The 20,133-nt window shown below is 34.2% G+C and overlaps 1 protein-coding gene across 8 annotated transcripts in view; it reads left to right on the top strand.

Moving 5' to 3' along the window:
• LOC149801763 (focadhesin-like) overlaps positions 1 to 20,133 on the top strand; it is a 596,289-nt gene that overhangs the window by 212,468 nt on the left and 363,688 nt on the right. For all 8 annotated transcript variants that reach the window (XM_089956096.1, XM_089956095.1, XM_089956091.1 and 5 more), the window contains one exon: positions 2,960 to 3,114. In XM_089956096.1, coding sequence (XP_089812222.1) covers positions 2,960 to 3,114 — 155 coding nt within the window. The remainder of the gene's footprint in view (positions 1 to 2,959; positions 3,115 to 20,133) is intronic.

Raw genomic sequence — 20,133 nt, 5'->3', positions numbered from 1 at the left:
GACATTTTTACTATTTATGCATGCTACTTGTTACTACTGAGGTGTTGTATTTTATTCTCGGCAGATTTCTGAAAATTGTGTTTATCAAAACACAACTGTCAGTAAATTTGGGAGAAAAAGATCATGCTTTAAGTGTAACATGGTGTTGTGGCAGGTATGCAGTAGGTAAGGCATTGGACTTGTCAGCAGGAGTTTGCAGGTTTGATTCACAATACATGATCAGCCTGAATTGGTTACGGTTGACTGTGTTATTGGGCAGGGTACTTTACTTGTAATTGCATTATAGTTTGGCTTTGGTGAGACTGGTGCTTTGTAAATGTTACTTTGCCAGGAAACTCAAAACAAACAAACTTAATTTTACTGAAAAAACGATTAGTCTAACACTGCATCATAAGGTTTAGTAGATGTTTGACTTGCCTGAGATTGGCACTGTGAATGTTTCTCTTTGCCATAAAATATAACTCAAACAAACTAATTTGATAAAAAAGAGATCCTACTGTCCACATGGTCTGTCAGTGAAGTTCATCAAAGCCACACAGCATTAATCCAAGCAACAACTCCAATTCTGAGTGCCTCCTTTGCAGTCAGGCCCTAGAATGATATGGTGCAAAGGCCCATTGAGAGAGTTAATAAGAATCCAAGTTGTCCATCTATAGTTACAAAACCTTATGGATAATTTGCCTATGGAGTTGGAAAGAAACTTGTAGTTTTCAGCATGAAAAGGTCAAAGGTCAGGGCTGCTGACTGGAAGAAACATGGTTTCTGCATGCTCTTGCTGCTCATCATCTACAATTACCATACTTTGTGTATGACTTGCACTTAGGTCAAAAGTTAAAGTAACTGACTGAAAGAAGCAATGTTGATTCCATGAAATAATATTAGTTCTGTATCTCATACATAGAGCAAACATTGTTGATGGCTTGCACTTAGGATGTGGCAGAAGCATTTTGATTTTAGGATCAAGAGGTCAAGATATTTAGCTGAAACAAGAAAAATGATATCTGCGAACTCCTGGATGACTTGCAGAATGGGTTTTAAAGAAACCTATTGATATTTGGGTGAAAAGTTCAAAGTTCAGAGTTACTTTCAAAGAAGAAAAATGTTTTTACATAATGACTTTTTTTCTTAATCATGTACCTTGAGTAAAGTTTTTGGAGGTTTTGCACTTAGGTGTTGAAAAGTCTCATTGTTTGGGGGTCCAAAAGTTAGAGGTCAAGTTCATTGTGGCCCCAAAAAAAAGGTCATGCAGAATATAATTGAGCAAACGTTTTGAAATGGCTTGCTCTTAAGGTAATACATTCTAGGGATCTAAAGGTCCGAAGTCATAGTCATTGTAAATCTACTAAAACAATATTGGATTATGCACATTAAGTTTGATTCATGACTTTGACAAAGGTAGAGGTCATTGAAACATAATGGTCAATATCCTCCAGTCTGAACCATGGCTACTGGTGCCAACCAAAATAATTAGTTAACATAGAGGGGTGTTCAATATGCTGGACCCAGTACTCTTGCTGAATAAAGCAACTGTCATCTGATTATATACTTTAATGGACATACATGAGGAAAAAACAGGAGTAGAAGAGCAGATCATTAGAAAGTAATCTCTCTTAATTATTAATAGCAGTTCTCAGTTTTTCTAGTTATTCGACCACAGTAATCTTCATTATATCTCCTATGGTAAAATCGCATCAGTAAACATGGGTCTATCCTGTTTGTTGTTCCTGTGTTAACAATTTGTAACCTTATAGGGAAGGCCTGGGTCTGTAATGTTTGTTGGTTGATTTATATTTTACTTGAATGTATGAGTTAATATAACATTTTGCCGTAAGAAACTTGTGTATTGTGGTTTCAGAAGCCAAACCTAAATTAACAGGTAGTATCTTTTTGGAAAGAAAGCATCCCTTTTGTATGTCAGCCATTTCGTGGAGCGTATTGTGCTATTATGTCATCTATTAACTTTTCCTTTTAGTTTTTTGAGCAGTATTCAACAAATTTCTTAGATAACTTGCACTTTGGGGTTTAGAAAGAAGCTTATAAATTTTGAGTCAAAGTGAAGGTTACTAGCTGAAAGATGAAAAATAGTTCTGCACAGTAACATTTGTTCTGTATCACAAACGTGGATTAGACTGTTGATATATTGCATGCACTTGGGTTAAGAAAGAAGTCTTCAGTTTGGGGGATAATAGATGAAAGGTCAAGGTTACAGTGACTGGAAGATAAAGGGTTTCTTTACAAATATTTTTAGTTCTCCACCATCTACCTTCACCGAAGTTTATGGATGATTGCTTGTTGGGTAAGAAAAAAGCCTGTTCAATTTGGGTTACAAAGTTAAAGATGAAGGTCACTGCAATTGAGAGAAGAAAAATTGTCTTTGTATACAAACTTTAATTCTGTACCATTTACTATAACCACAGTTTGTGAAGGGCTTCCACATCATGCATGGAAGAGGCCTATTGATTTTGGAGCAAAAGGTCAAGGTCATTGTAGCTCAATATAAAATGGAGGAGAGGTAGGGGAATCCTAGAGATAAAGAAGCAGAGAAATCATGTAAACTTACATAATTAATAAATAAATAAAAATAAATAGAAATAAAAAGCAGCAGATAATTACTTGGTTGGATCTGATTTTGGGGGAGCCAAGTTCAGATGAATTTTTTTAAAATATTACAAATCATGTAACCAGCACATTTTTAATTGTCATCAAACAGTACTTTCCAGAATAGTAAGGTCGTCTGTTTATCTAATCATATTTCTGGTTGAAACTGGACCCAAACATGCACAAGTTGGTTATAATTCATTGGTAAATCAGAATTTTGTTCTACTGGTGAATGTTGTCTGTTTTTCAATATGTTTCAGTTTCTTTCTTATGACTATTATTTTCATTTTCCATGTAATGAATCTCTTATGTAAACCAAGAATGTTCCCTTCAGTGATTATTTAACCGTGTTTCTTGATAGATCCTTGAACTGAAGTCATTATGGGAACATTGCAGCTCAGAGCATGGGCTTGTGGCAACCACTTCCAGTCAGGCTCTTGTGGAATTGGTGTATGGTGGTTATGCAGAGTTTACCTATGTTCTGAATGGGTTTCTTAACCAGGTGCCAAGTGCCAGGTAAGGATCTACTTTTATGTGCTCCTTAAATCAAATTAAATATTTTTAAATTGATTTTTGTCCAGTTTACTTAATTGTGCAATAAAGATTTCTGAAATCTAAGTGATGGCAATGAATGGACTATTTGAAGCGGAAAAAAGATCAAATTATTTGTATTTCTATTAATTTGTCTTTTCAGATTTAATAATGTCAGTTGCTTTATTGTCATACCCTCTAACTTTTTATACTACAGTCAATCCATTACAAGTATAATTACTATTTGTCCTCTCATTTTGGACAGATAATTTTTTCTACAAAATTTTTTTGCCCATCTTTGGTGCCCCCAAATTGTTTTTATTGGTTCTTTTTACTTGTAATTATTTGCACACTTGTAAAGAAAGGTATAGAACAATGTATAAAACTTACCATTTGATGAGTCCATGGAATAATCGTGCTTCAGATGAACCATCATTTAATAATTTTGACAGAGACATTGCTGGCATTACATCATTGATCTTTTGTTTGAAAAAAACACCAATTTGTTGAAGAGTGCCAGCACTGTTGCTAAGAATAGAATAAAAGACTATCCAATGTAATAACCATGCTGAGTGTTCACTATTTTTATAAATTTAATGATGTTCAGGGTCATTATAGTTGGAATATTAAATGGTACTTACCAGGTCGAAGTTTGATGATAATTTCATTGAACCTATTGTACCCTTAGGGATCACACAAGATGACCAATAGGCCATGTGGCTGGTCAATTTTTTAGAGAGAGGTCACAGGATACAAAATGATAACTAGGGAGAGTGGGTGGGATTTGATCCCTAAGGATACTACAGGTTCAATGAAATTATTATCAATTTTCAGCTTGGTAAGTGTTGTTTTAATTTTCCATTTTCATTGAACCTTTCATAATGTAAAGGACACCACAAGAGTGTATCTTGTGACAGAAGCATTTTAAGGAAAAAGGCAAGTCACACTGCATCGTAAATCATGAGAATTTATTATACGAAATTCAACTAAACTTGATAAATGCATGTACTAAATTTAATAACAGTAGGTTGGAGCTAATATCAAACAGGTTTGTACTGAATGTCAAGTCTGATGAGATAGGTTTCTGATAATATTTCAGGTAGACAGTTTGCAACAACCATCTGTTTAGAATGTAGTACCCAGAGGTACCTTGTGTGAAAAGGTACCACTAGTGCATAACATTCATGTAATTTGTAGACTTGTACCATGCAGTGTAAAATATCAGTATTGATGGCAGCAGCTTGCATGGTGGACTTAGCCATCTTGAAATAGTGACCCTGTTCACTTCGAAAAAAAGGGCCTTGGAAACTAACAACAGATTGGTTGCATTATTTTTGTTTCATCTTAATATCAATTGTCCTGTCAAAATATCTATGAAAGTGACTGTACAAAGATGCCCATTTGGTGCATAAGCTGCTAAACGAATTTCACCCAAAAGATGACCTGCACATGACTGCTAAGATAACTCTGTTCTCATATACATATAAATTCCTAGGATCAAAGAAACTCAGGGTTTGTTCTCTGTGCTAGCAATGCCAGAAGCAAAACAAATGTGTATGAGGGTAATATCAAGGAAAGTTTACAAACCAGTGAAAGCAGTTTAAATATATTAGCACACTATTAACATATGATGTGACTAAAGATGTCACATTTTAGGAAACTTCTACCAGGTACATGTCGATCCTAACAATTTGTTATCCCGATCAAATGGAAATCGTATTAAATGTCAACCTGAACTGCTTTGTTGTAGGTTCACACGTACCAACCCCCAAGAAGGGTATATGTGTAATTATCTCTAATATAAAAAAGTATAGTCTGAGCATAAAAAGAACAATCTGTATATTACATGCCATAATTACAGAAAACTGTTTGAAAAACGTCCATTTATTTTTGCTACTAAACTGGATCTGCAGTTAAAATTTCTGTCACAAATTGGCTAAATTCATGTGGAATATAGTAGTTAATACAACAGTATAGACACAAATTGGCTAAATTCATGTGGAATATAGTAGTTAATACAACAGTATAGACACAAATTGGCTAAATTCATGTGGAATATAGTAGTTAATACAACAGTATAGACACAAATTGGCTAAATTCATGTGGAATATAGTAGTTAATACAACAGTATAGACACAAAAGAATGATAAATTATTTATGCATTACACTGAATTTAACTAGTCTACATGTATACAGTAACTTTCATGAATAGGCATAAAGTCCACAAACAATGACTGTTGTATTACGTAAGACATAAGGTTATAGGTATTGTACTCATCGTTATATGGTTATATGGATCATAACTATTTTTTTATGTAGTCACATATTCACAGTATCATGTTATCATGATTTGGTGAATGATTCTTTTCATGAGAGAATCTAGCTTTGTCTTTTGAAGTGTATCATAGAGTGTAAGACAGTTCATTATAAGAGTAAATTTTAAATGTGGTTGATATGTATTTCTATTCATTTCACTGTTACGTTAATATTAATTGTGATAGGTTTGACACATACTTCATTTAACATAAATACTTTGTCATTTGCACATACTGTGTTCAGTGTTTTAAACTGATCCAAGATCCATTTGGTTTCTATTCTGTTACAATAATACCAGATGATCATAAAAGAGGCACTGAATACTTCAAACATAGTGAAAAGCATGAAACATGGGTAACATTGACCTACTTTTGTTATGAGGGTGTAGTGCTCATTAAGATACATCCCCTTACTAAGATTTAAGAGTCTTGGTATCACATTATTTTACTGAGTGCCAAAAAAGCTATATTTTATCATGAACTCAATGCTGTGAAATGAAGGTCTCAGTTCCCTTTTTTGTTTTGAGGGTATGGTACTATTTAAAATACACACAATCATCAGTTTGATGATTTTTGAATGAAAGAGTTTTAGTATAGTATTAAATGATCATGGACTTTATTTACTTGTGAGTGATTAAGTAACATTTACCCATTGATAATACCCAACCATGATCATTTAATTCTTATAACTCCAACATACTACCCTTCTGTCATCAGATCAGCAGATTTCATCAAAAAGACTTACACTTTTGTGTCAATCAAAGTTTCCTTTCATTAGCCTCTTAACTGTGACAGAATGCATAGCTCGATCTCCACTAGAAAAGAGTTGTTGATTCTTTACATAGTAATATAGGGTAGAGTGTCATAGTGGGTCATGCCAGTGATATATTGGTATGATTATTATTTTAATACATAAAATGTTGAGGCTGTTTCAAACAGGCTATTCCTGTTTTCCCCCTAAAAATATGCTTGCTTATGGCACTTGTTGTTATAGCATCCGTTGTTGTTACTTTCTATGCATTTCGACCTTTCAAAAGCAAAATCGTGTCCATTTTTAGTGAGATCCATTGCTAGAGTTATGATCCTGACCGTTAATATTTGCTGCTGGAACATGTTTTCAATGTGAAATGCTAATTTCCAAAGATTGGCTTGTAAAGCCTGCCATATACATGTACCTTCTTCGACAAAAGGGGTGAGTGTTGGAGTACAGGAAAGTCTGTGCAGTTACACTGTTTTAACATTTAATGGTCTATTTTAATCTGGGGTTTGTGAATTTTGATTGGAACGGGGCTTGTTTTTATTAGGGTATAAGGCATTGATATAGATAAAACATAAAATGACCTAGAACCGGGGAACCAAAAGTAGTCTGCAGAATTTATCGATGTGTAAAAAATTCCAGATCAGTTTAACATGACATCCAGTCAGATTGTAGAAAACATGGTCAGTTCATAAAAATTGGAATTATATAAAAATATAAAGTGAGACATGAAATATGGGTCACAGTGACTAACCTTTACTACTTGTCAAGATGAATCCCTTCACCAAATTTCATAATTCCAGGTATAATAGTATTTATTCAGTGTTTCAGGAACCTGTGTGACATGCAAAAACTTGAAGCAAGTTCACAACTTCATGCACAGTACAAAAGTAAAGCCCAATAGCCCCTACCCCAGTGAGCAGGTGTGATGAAAACCAATCAAAATTGTTCCCTAGGACAAGGAAGAAAGTGTTAACTCGTTAACCCCTGTAGGTTTTTATCGTTTTCGCCTGAAATGTGAGTAGGAAATACATCCTAATACATTGACTTGCTAACCTGATGCCTAATTGTGTTAGAAACATCATTTTTCACTGGCTATTTGCTCGTGAATGAGCAGAAGGGTAAAAGTTGGCCTTTTTTGTTGTTGTTGCTTAACGGACCCATCATTTTCATATAGAGACCACTCTAAATTCCAAATGCCCATCTTATCCTACTTTTTGCAAAAGTTCGCCTGTCTGTGCAGTTCAGACTGGTCTGCCTTAGATCAGAGGCCAAAAAGTCTAACTCCAGACACAAAATTGGATTCTGACCATGGGCAAATTTTTGGTGGAAAAAAATCGGGTCCAAAAAATATGTTTTTCCCTCTGTATTTTGTAGTGCAACTTGAACGTCCTGATTATTTGGTATCATTGTGGAGCTACATCTGTCTGTCTTTCTATAATACCACCCACTTTAGTGTATCTTACATAACCTTGATGCTACAGAGCTCGGAAGTAGGCTACTACCTCCTGATGCATAAGCAAGGTGCCAGAAGTTAATGAATTGTTTTCAGGTATATGCTTATGTATGTGTGGACACTAATACTGTGGTTTTGTAAAATAACTCTCCTCTGTACTGTAGAGATGCACTAAAACTCCAAGCTTTTCATTAACAACTTTACCTTTGAAAAGCCAGAATAATGTATACATTTTTGTTTGATCAGCCATTTATAGGGAGGGAGAATAAGCATGCAAAATGCAAAGCATTCAACACAAAGTTTCTAATTTTTTTAGTTTGTACACACATAAGGGTACACTGTATATTACATCACTGATGTGTGGTTATTTAACTAAACCTGTACATTAAGGGAGCCCATGAGGTGATGCATAGGCCAGGTGACTAGTCAGTATGCATGTCCAAAGTGATGTTCAATTCAGACTGATGTTAAACAACAACATAAAAAATTAGACTGAGTTAAGATTGTCCCGTTCCACCTAAAGGGTGAAAATGCATTTTGCTACTACTAGTTTCATGACTTTTTGCAAATATCCAGTATCATGAAAGAATCTACCTGACCTGATCCATCCAATGGAATTTTTTAAAAATTCTTTTAAGAACCCACATGACCACACGAGCCAAATAGAAATTACCCCAAATTTGTCAACAGGTTTTATTATTAATATTATTATTAATAATCATAAACACCTATGTCAACAACTATTATGTAATCTTAAAATAGAATTTTAAAACTATGCACAAACATTAACTGTTTAATATCTTGTCTATAGATGATCATTACAACTTACAATCATGAACAATAATTACACATAATATAGAGACAATCATGTACCAAGAGTTACCCAAATATGTATATATATATATATATATATATACACACACACACACACATACACATACATACACATACATACACATAACAGATGAGGCTCTTGTAACAATTAGTGCAGTACTGTTTTTAGTATGAAATACTTTATTTCCTTATGGTCTAAGATAGGAGTTCTTTTCCTTTGTGATGAAAATTATTCAAATGGACCAAAGTAAAGTATTATCAACACAAAATACAGATACTGTATATTTCTAATTTTGGTTCTTTTTTTGTGTAATCTTTGCCTTATCTGCATGTACTATCATGCAGTTCTCCTTACAGCACAATTGACACCTGTTTAATATCATTTGAAGATATGTTGGAATTTTCTTTGAGAATTTCAAATACTTTTCTAAAACCAGCCATTACAATTCAACTTACCATCCTATCTTTGAACCCTCAGCCATGTTAGAACCATTGATATTAGTCTTGTTTCACAGAAATAATTTTGCCTGAAACAAGATTTTTTGTCATGGAGATGTTTTGTGGTCATTGAGTTAAGTCATGAGTCATGCATATTTTTTAAAATAATTTTTTAGATTTAGAAGAATAACATTTTTCAGAAAATCATTTGTGTCATCCTTTTCCCCAGCCTTGTGGAGTGGAGTTACCTTGGCAGTTTTCAATAAATGGGAATTTTACTAGTCTTCGGACTATCATTGCATGCAGTTGTCTCTACAATAGCAGGTGCTGCTGTTTTCAAAAGCCTTGGCTTTGTTATATCAAGTCCTATTGATTTAGTAATACGAGTGTCTTGCAGATAGTTAGAACAAACTTTGAACTTATTTTGGGAATAAAAACCCTAATATGTTTGTGATTTGACACTATTTTATTCTCTTTAAGCCTGGGGGTCATATCATTAAAATACATGATGCTCACAATTTCATCTCAGCATAAACCATCAACATTCAGTAATGGAATAGTAGTCTTGTTCTTCGATTTTCCTCATTTAGTTCTACGTGGGCTATTTTTTTTTTCAGCAATAACGTTTTGATAATATATCTTTATAGCCTATGTAACAGTTTTTTTAAAACAATTTTATTTCCCTAAATTGTATACTCTTCACTAGCATCCAAATATTTCTGGAGTAATTCAGCCTGTTTTTGATGGCTATGCTTTATTCAATGCATCATTGAGGGTCATATTGATTGATTACATTTATAAACTAGTCTATCCGTGTACCATCCTGCTCATAATACAGTTGATGGCGTGGCAAAGAGGCTAATGCCACTGAATCATAATACAGTTGATGGGGTGGCCAAGAGGCTAATGCCACTGAATACAGTTGATGGGGTGGCAAAAAGGCTAATGCCACAGAATCATAATACAGTTGATGGGGTTGCAAAGAGGCTAATGCCACTGAATCATAATACAGTTGATGGGGTGGCAAAGAGGCTAATGCCACTGAATCATAATATTTCTTAATGTAAATGTAAGTACATTCAACTTCTTTCATTATCCTGGTATTTTACTACATAATAGCTGCTCTTCAACATTGAAGCTAATCATATATGTACAGAAATTACATTGAATAGAGTTTTAAGCAAGTTGTTCAAATCGGTTGTGTTGAAGCTATGTCCTCTAACTCAGTCCATCTATCTACATGAGCAAAGCATCAATCCAAAATGCTCAAAGTCACTTTAGGTCAAATTTTTGCTCATACTGAATTGAATGCTCATATGTCACAAGAAAATGCTGAAGCTAATATATCTATTTAAAATGGCTTCCATAATATTAACCTGCACTGGTGCCAGATCTGCTGCAGTTCAGAATTCAACAACTATTACATCCATTGTTTAAGTACCTGTACCACTTAAAGACTTTCAGAGACGAAGGCTTGAGAATTGCCAATTAAGATACACCCTTCCAAAACTAGATCAATTGAAGCTTGTTATGCATGAGAAAAGATGTTGGGCATCTGTGAAACTTTCCTTTCAGATGCTAATAACGACGAAAAACTACATATTAATGGATTTGAATTAGAAAGATGAAATTTATTTTAAAAAAACAGGATGACGGAGGTGTCATGATCTCTGTTTCCAAATTTGCACATTTTATATTGATCGGTCTTCAGTCCTCCAAATTCTACAACTGTAGAAATTTGAACCAGAAATTTGAAATAGAAATGCTTGGTCAAAATATTGAAATCATAATAAAAATGGACCTAAATACTGACTTCTCAAAGATGACTCCATGAAAATTGCTTCAGTGCTTTGGACTGTGTAATTAGAAGCAGTGTCTTGTGCAACTTCAGTAACTTTAAAATTTATATCAAGAGAATGGAAAAAAATGTGAAATAAAAATACCAAGCTTTGCCATTAGTGATCATTTATCCTACCCATGCATCTAATTGCTCCAAAAATCAGGTCGTATCAAAATAATTAACTTCAAAAACATCAATGAGGATCATCTACTTAATGATCTGGTTCATGAACCTTTGAGTGACGTTGAATAGGAAACAGGCTGTAATCCTGATCTTGAAAAATGGTACATTGTTTTTATTTTAAAGTTCGAAATGCTTTTGCACCCGGAAAAAATAAACTTGACAAATAATATTGAAGACATAGTTGGCTTACCCTTGATATAAAAAATGACCAACTTTCATGAGACAAGTTTCATAAGCAGAAAGGTTGGGGTAATTATAAATACTGGAAGAAAAAAACGTGACAGAGAAGGGAGAAGGCTAACCTTCTTACCCTCATTCTCATCCTGATCCTCCTCCTCATCTTCATCCTCCTCCTCACCATCCTCATCTTCATCCTCCTCACCATCCTCATCTTCATCCTCATCATCTACATCTATTTTATCGTCATCGACATCCTCCTCCTTCTCATCATCATCACCTTCCTCCTCATCCTTCTCATTATCCTCCTCTTCTCCTCCTCCTCATCATCCTCATCCTTATCAGATCCTCCTCTTTATCCTGCTCCTGCTTCTCCTCCTCCTCACCCTCCTCATTCTGACCATCCTCCTCCTCATCATCATCATCAATAATCCCTTAACCCAAGAGGTCACTGGGGCACCACAGTGGACTTTACAAGCTCTCCATCTTAACATTGTTCTCTTCTACCCTTTGGGAATCTCCAAATCCCATCCCATGCCTGTCCACTCCTTAATGTTGTCTTCCCACCTCTTTTTCTGTCTGCATTTTCTTCTGCACCCTCTCATTGCCCTGCAAGATTGTTTTTGCAAGTCCAGATGATCTTGAGACATGACCATACCACTTCAGTTTGTGCTTTTTATCAGTGGTCAAGAGTTCTTAATAGGGTCAGATTGCTCATTGGATCCTGTTGAGGACCTCTTTGTTGGTTAAAATGTCAATGTATGAGATGCCCAAGATCTCATTTAGAGGGTTTAAATCCTTCTTTGTAGATCTGGTGTGAGCGTCCATGTTTCACAAGCATACAGAAAGATGGATATGATAATTGAGCACTCTTGACTTTTTTTGGAACCAAAAGCAATGTTGGTATCTTTCCATATTGGTCTCAAGCTTGTCATTGTTGATGTTGTTGGGGCAATCCTGCAAAGTAGTTCTGGTTTGGAGCCCTCATCTGTGATAATTGATCCCAAGTACTTGAAGCTTGTGACTCTTTCCAGCTTATGTCCACTGACCTTTATTTTTGCACTTATGCCATTGGTGCTGTTTGTCATCAGTTTGGTTTGTATTAGCACTAATCTCCATACCATAATACAGAAGTACAGTAATACCTGTCTTAAGAGACCACTGCTTGAGAGACATACTACTGCAAAGTCATTGAAAGAAATTTGTTATGTCTAGGGGCTTAAGGTTAGTAACAAGACAAGGTAAAATCCAACAAGCATTCAGTTTTCCAAAATATAAATTAATTTCCCTAAACTGTAAAGTCAAACAAAGTGAAAGAATTAAAAATAGCTTATATTGTATGAACTCATAGAATATTATCCTAAATGCACTATCAATTTCACAGAAATCCAGAAACGATCCAAAAGTATTCCAAATGAAAGTTCTAATGTGCTACTATGCTATTCTAGCACCACTGAAGGAACACAGTTGTAATAATGCAAAAGTTTTTACATCAAGGTAAATTCCAAGAAAGTAGAATATCTCTCAAGTCCTTAAATTTTCATATACCAGTAATCCATTTGTCCTTGAATAATTTCACTTTTTAATTCAGCAAGTTACTGTCTATTTACACTGAATGTTTTCCAATGCAATTTCAATGAACTATTATAAATAAGTCAAATTTCATCTCATCTCTTGCAAGACTGGAATGTGACTTGAAGAATCCTAATTCCTTATATAGTCACCATATGCGTATCAACTATAAAAAAAATCTGGATCACTTTAAATATTTGCAAATATTTAAATCATTTTTCCTTTGCAAAATGCCTTGGCCAACAACAATACTGTTATCCAATAAGTGGCTAAGTGGCAGTCACGACATGTTTGCACAGTACAAATGTGCTCCCTAGAATCACAGTATGTTAAGATTACCTCCCTTCCAATAAATGTGGCTTACTTGACAGAATTAAGTGTTGATATGACCTTGGCAATCATCTACTCTTGTTATTACTGGCCCACCACAGAATTAAATAATAAATGTCACTGATCCAAGTGGCTTAAATAAAAACTATAATTTAGAATAATATATAATACAAATATCTGTTACAAATTGCAGAGGTTTTTAACAAATGCTTGAGTGAACTTTCATGTAAGTTCTGTGAGGAAACTTTACTCCTGAAAATTTTAAGGAAACCTTGAATGTAAGTTCTATTTTAATTTTTTTTTAATGACCTTTGATTGTTGAAACTTTCAGTGTTAGTAATCTGAAACATATAATTAATCTAAGTATTAAGTCAAGTTGAGACCTATTTAAATGAGCTAAAGAAAGAAATGAGTTCAGGGTGATCCCTGTAATTACAGGACATTTTCAGTCCTACCAATAACCTTGATGGCTAATACCTGAAAGATAATATTTTCCACAACAACAAGCAGCCCAGTTAGAGAAATTTCCATTTCTGTCAAACAGCCATCACAAATATAACTGACACTTAATTGGATAAAAAAACGAAAGTGGACAGGTCTTGTTTACCATGACTTTAAAAAGGCTTTGAACTAGCTTAAGATTACAGAATGCCATAATTTTGATACAATGTCATATGATTGTTAACATTTTATCTTCAGTACAGAAGGCAGCATTTTTGTGTAGTTAGCACAAAATCACCTTTTGTTGTTCAGACTGCTGTTCCACAAGGGTCCATATGGGGTCCATCATTAATTTTAATTATTACTAGAGACCTTTAACATACTACTAAGAACTTCAGTAGAGACTGCTTTGCAGATGACACAATGTTACATGTTTCTGTTCCATCCTTAAATACAAAACCAAACCAAGTTAAATATTATCCAGACCAAGTTTTCAGACCAAATTAAATACCATTCCGACCAGTGTAAATACCATCCAAACAAAGTTAAATAACATCCAGACAAGCGTAAATACTATCCAAACCAAATTAAATACCATTCAGACCAAATTAAATATCACCTAGACCAAGTTAAATACCATACAGACCAAGTTACCAGACCAAGTTAAATGCCATTCAAACCAAGTTAAATATCATCCAGACCAAGTAACCATGGGTTTTGGATTTTTTTATAACAATTGTCATGGAATGGCTAATTTTGTAATTTATGTACAATGTCGATGCACAAGTGAGTAAATACACAAGGAATAATCAAATTTGGTGATGTCATTAAAACACACCCATTAAATACCATCCAGACCAAGTTACCAGACTAAGTTAAATACCATCCAACCAAGTTAAATACCATCCATCCAAAGTTACCAGACCAAGTTAAATTCCATCAAGACCAAGTCAGATACCATCCAGATAAAATTAAATTCCATCCAATCCAAGTTAAATGAATATTTTTAGAGTATTGAATAAGTACAGTATAACAATAACAGAATGATTCTAATTAAAATAAGCCAATATGCTTGTTAATGTTAAGATTTAAATCAAGATGCTTCTGAACTATGGCCATTAACAAGCTTTTCAATGACACCTTTACCTTTGAAAAGCCAGAATAATGTATGAAGTTATTTTTAGGTCAGCCCCATATAAATCTTGAAATATACAACCATTGAAAATTTGACAAAAATATGAAATACCTCCCTCCTGATGTCAGCATCCTAAGCATATAGTCATCAAATGATTGATCATTGCCTTAAAATGTATTTGGAATCTGCTTAAGGTAAAATCCTGACAACATTTTAAAGCTACAGAAAATAGCAACAGGTATACTTCTAGACAAAACTTTTGATTCACTTTCTGAACTCCTTTTAAAAAATTAAGTTGGCTGGATATTAATAAAAGAAATGATTACTGGAAAGCTGCTTTAATATACACAGCTCTAAATGGAATTGTATCGCAATAACTACAGGAAGTGTTGAGCAAGGTGCTGTCCTGTCTGCATCGCAATAACTACAAGAAGTGTTGAGCAAGGTGCTGTCTAGTCACTCCTCAGTAGAAGCTGGAAGTCTTCAGTGACCAAAAGCTAGAACACAGAAATTTAAAATGAGCTTAATATTTGCAAGTTTCTGGAACAGCTTGCCTCATGATGTAAAACAGTCAAATTCTCTCAGTTGTTTTAAAATGAAATGCTTTGACAACATGGCAAGTAAGAAATAAGTAGTTTTTACTCTATAAATAATAGACCTGTTTGTCTGTCTGTCCTGTAGCATATGTTTATCATCACTTCTTTTCATCAACTACACAAATGATTGCCATGAAACTTTGCACACACATGCATCCCTTGGTTTAGTTGGTCCTCAATGAAAATGGTGCCATTCGAAAATCAAATATGGCCACTACAGTGGTACGCTTGAAAATCTTGTAATTGCTACTCCTGACCAAGAAGTTAGATTGAAATGGAGTTTTAACCTCAAGAGTTCTTATGATATCTAGTTGTCCTAAATGAAAATTGTGGCACCAAGATATCCATTATGGCCATGACAGCAGCCATTTTGAAACTCTTGTCATTGGTACTCCTGATGAACGGTGAGAAGGTCTTATCCAAGCCCTTTAACAGTAATTTGAATGGTCTTCTTCATTGCTTGATGAAATTTAGAAAAGCCATTTCAAGAATAAGTGAGTTGATACTTTATATATTGAATTAGGTAGATGGGAGATGTCTGCCCATAATTTACATATTGAATCAGAGAGATGGAAGAGACCACGATCTACCCAACTAGATCAAAGAAATTGTATTTTTTGTTGGCAGTGTGGTGGAAGATGAGTATCACTTTGTATTAAAATGCTTGTGTTATTTGCCCATAGGAAAGAAGTATGAAAACTCTTATTGTTTGAAAGGCCCATGTATGCTGGGATTTATTAAATTACTAAATTTCACGAAATTAACAGAAAGTTTGAAAAATAATCAGTGCTTCTTGAATGTAATAATATGATGAATATTACTTAAAATGACATAAAATTAAATATTATTATTATTATTATTATTATTATTATTATTGTTATTATTATTATTATTATTATTATTATTATTATTATTTTGTTCATAACTTTGTTTTCATCTTGTCTGTATTTCTGTTGGTAATATTTCTTGCGATACTAACGTATTTTAATACATAAGAAAAGTGTTTCAGATACTGATATGACTGACATTTTTTTTAAAGCTACATTCAAAATCCAAATCAAACACACACTCATATATATTTTCTGTAAAGATTAATATGGTGGCCATATATTTTTGAAATATAATATAAAAACGTTCAAAGGAACACACTTGAAAATCCTTATTTGCTGCTGCTTTATTGTTACAATTAATCTTCTATGATTTACTGGTTTCCTCTCAAACTAATTATTTATAAAAAATCAATTTTTCTTTCATAAAGTCATGCTACCGGTATGTTAATTAACCTGACAACAGTATTTGATACCACTCAACTGTTTTAAAAAATTAATTAATAATTGACAGCATGCTGATGTACTATCTTGAAGATATTAAATTCCCAATAAGGTTCGAGGGTGAATATTTATTGGATCAGGTCAACAAATAAGTCTTGGAAAATGAAAATAAAGTTAGTTGGTTTTGCTAGTATCTTTTTTTCCTTAATTTGAAAAAAGGCTTAAACTATTTTGTTCTAAAGATATGACGTGCTGAGACACTGCAACACAAACATGCGGTGTGAAGACTTAGCTAACCTCTATAGTATGAAACCTGTCTCAATCATAAATTTGTATGGTTTTTGACAAGTCCAGGACATTAGCTGTCATACTTCTTTTGTCTTGACTAAGTTTATTCTGTAAGGATTGCCCTATCATACCATGCTTAGCTGGTCATTCAGACATGTTGACACATGAGTGAAGACAAATGACATACAGCCATAGCTTATTAAATACAAGTATTTAGTGATTTTTCTTGTCAGAAAATCAGTTGAGTGAATATGAAGAGTACAGTTTTGTTGGTTTCTGTCTGCAGAATGTCAAAAGCTAGACTGAATTCCTGGTTAAGAAAAGAAAGGAAAAAAGTTATGTAAAATGAATAGCATCAGTCATTGTTATTAATTTACCTTAAAAGCTGACTATTTTTATGGTGCAAAGACTTTGAATTAGCCATGCTTGCTGTGTCAAGCTTTTGTTGTTTCCTTGTGTGCCATTGAGTTATTAAAGCATGACTGTGTTTGCTATTTAGAAATAATATTTTCCATTGTGTTTCAGAAATGTAGAAGTTAAAATAAGTTTCCAAGTTTGAAGTCAGTTTAGTTTTACGAATGCGCTTTTTTTAGTGCAAAATTGAAGTTTGGTATCAAAATTTGTGTTGGTTTTCAGAACTGTGTGGTTTCAGTTTACTGGCAAAAACAAATAAGGCTATTAAAGAAGGAACAATTCAGAACTCCTACATAATTTCGCACACACACTGTGTGGTATAAAAGATAGGTTGTGCAGACTTTGTCAAGGGAGAATAATTTTGTACTACTGCATATACTTGCGTATAAGCCTGTTTGCATTTAAGCTGACCCCCCCAAACTGAACAGGTATAAACACTGAAAAGTGCATGGCCCACTTATAAGCCGACCCTCAACTCTGAGACATCACAAGATGCACATGTAAGTTCTAAATGCATTTATTTAGGCAAACTTATATTAACAAAAATTACATGTATACTTATCTCAAGGTTGGCATGCATGATTATTAAAAAGAAATGGTATAAACTTGTTTGAAAAGAACAATTAAACATGCATACCTTTTTATAAATATTACCTCAAGTTGTAGGACCGCTTATATCATTAAAAATGAGTAACTTGTGAGTGCATGATGCAACGTAAATGAAACAGCTATTAAGGACTAGCTGAAATTTTATATGGAAGAATGTAATTTGGTCGAAACAATTAATAAAGCAAAATCTGCATCCAATATGTTTGGGAATAAGTAAGGTTTTAAGTGACGCTATGCACACTTTGCACTATGTAAGTACTGTACATTATAGTTCAGCCTGGTCTCCTGGGTAAACTCAACTGGCCCGCAAATTATGAAATCTGTATTTACCTTTATTTAATTTCATGTTGGAGAAATCAGTAAATGTGCACATGCAAAAAAAACATAACAAAAATCAATCACAGTACTTTATAAATTTTAATAAGTGTTGGATCACCAAAAATTATTTATTTTTACATGCATGTCTTAGGATACGGAATTTTTTTTTTCATGTCCCAGGATTTACATCCATTATAGTAATCAACAAAAAGACCAAAATACTGTAAAGTTTAGACATTGGCCTGCAAATAAGCCCCCCCCCCCGACCTTTATTTTTTCCTAGATTACTTGGCTTATATTTTTGTTTTAAATTTAGGCATAAAATATCTCCTTCAAAAAATAACTGGTATTGCACTTACACCATGGAAGTAACTGAATCTGAAAAAATTTTTTTTGCCGTAACTTGATTGGCAGTTTGTGAGTTGACTAAGTCTGTTCATTTGACAATAAACATAATATCTGCAGTGACAAGGTCCTGTATATCTCAAAAGGCTTTGTCACAAGAATGAACTCATTTACTTATATCAATACAAGTTTATTGATTGACAGGTGGGGGGGCCAAACGTATCACATTTTTCTGGGATCTTGTTCTTCAGTACCATCTCATCCTTTGCACACAGAGGATTGCATGGCATATTGATCAGCTTTGGCTAGGTTTTCAAAATGGGCTTTCTGGAGATATTTCATAAAAGCCATATTTAAGCTTCTAAGCTTCATGTCTGTTTCAGAGAGGTTGTTTAGGTCTATGAAACTGGACTTTTAGACTGTCTGACATTTTTGCCATTTTGACCACCATGGGGGCTTTCATTTTACCAACTTTTATACCTTATTTACAACAGACTTCAATTTCATATCTTTCTTTCTCTGTTTTTTTGTTTTTGTATTTTTTTTGGTTTCTTCAGAACTTCTCTAACCTTATAGGAAGTTGATGCAGCCTTGCAGAAGCAGTAAATCTTCAGAATAAAAATCTGAAATTCTGAGTTGGTTTCAGGGTCAGTAATTGAGATGACTTTGTCCTCATCTGTAGCCATGACTAAAACAAATAATAAAGATGCTGTTGGAGCATGTCTTCTAAAGAAAAGGTAAACTTATATATAAACTGTTGGTGACAAGGCTAAATATGTTGCCTGCAGAAAGCACCACATTAGGACACCTCTAGAAGCTTTTTACTCTCTTTATTTGTGAGAACAACATCCATTACATGGGATGCGAGGGAAATGATGGTTTTGATCATGCATGCCAGTACTTTTTTGCACTTAATACTCAGGAAAGCTATGCTCTGAAATTTGTAACCAAATTTCCAGATTTATGTGTGTGATTTGAATTTATAATGTAGCTTTAAAAAAACATTCAGTTATATTCCTATGATGTTTACAGTGTGGCAGTTTATAGTGATGTCTAGCACTAGGGCATCATGCCGCAGACATGTAGCATGATGTCCCACCCAGTCACATTATCCTGACACCAGGCCGACCAGTCCTAACACTAACCTCTTAATGCTGAGTGCCAAGTGAGGCAGCTGTTAGTACCATTTTTGTAAGTCTTTGATATTACTTGGCTGGGGATTGAACCCAGATCTCCCACATCTGAGGCGGATGCTCAAACCACTAGGCTACCAGAGCAGTCAATTTCCAGATTTACTTTTGACTCTGTTTTGGTTGGTTCTTTATGGCACAGCAACTGATGTAGGTTATTTAGTGCTGAGTCAGTTGAAGTAAAGTGACTTGCCAAGTGACTCACATTACCCTACCCAGTCTGGTCCGATGGTAGGATTCAAACTTGCACCCATTCAGTCATGACACCAGCATGCTAACCACTGAGCCACTGCGGCTCTCCACCTATGAGATCATTAAATGTCAACAGTTTGTGGCTGCATGAACTGTGCATGATGAAGTTCATGACAGTAGACAATTTATCAGAAAACAGTAGGACCTTTGTGATCCTGGAGTCATCAAGTTCACTTGCAATGCTTTCTGCAAAGAGGCCTTCTAATTCATTCTGTGGTATTGTCCAAGTGAGTGAGTCATAAT

This window comes from Sinohyriopsis cumingii, chromosome 4, assembly GCF_028554795.1.
Source record: "Sinohyriopsis cumingii isolate HCF-2022 chromosome 4, ASM2855479v2, whole genome shotgun sequence".
Taxonomy (NCBI): domain Eukaryota; kingdom Metazoa; phylum Mollusca; class Bivalvia; order Unionida; family Unionidae; genus Sinohyriopsis; species Sinohyriopsis cumingii.
This window is presented reverse-complemented; position numbering and strand designations above follow the sequence as displayed.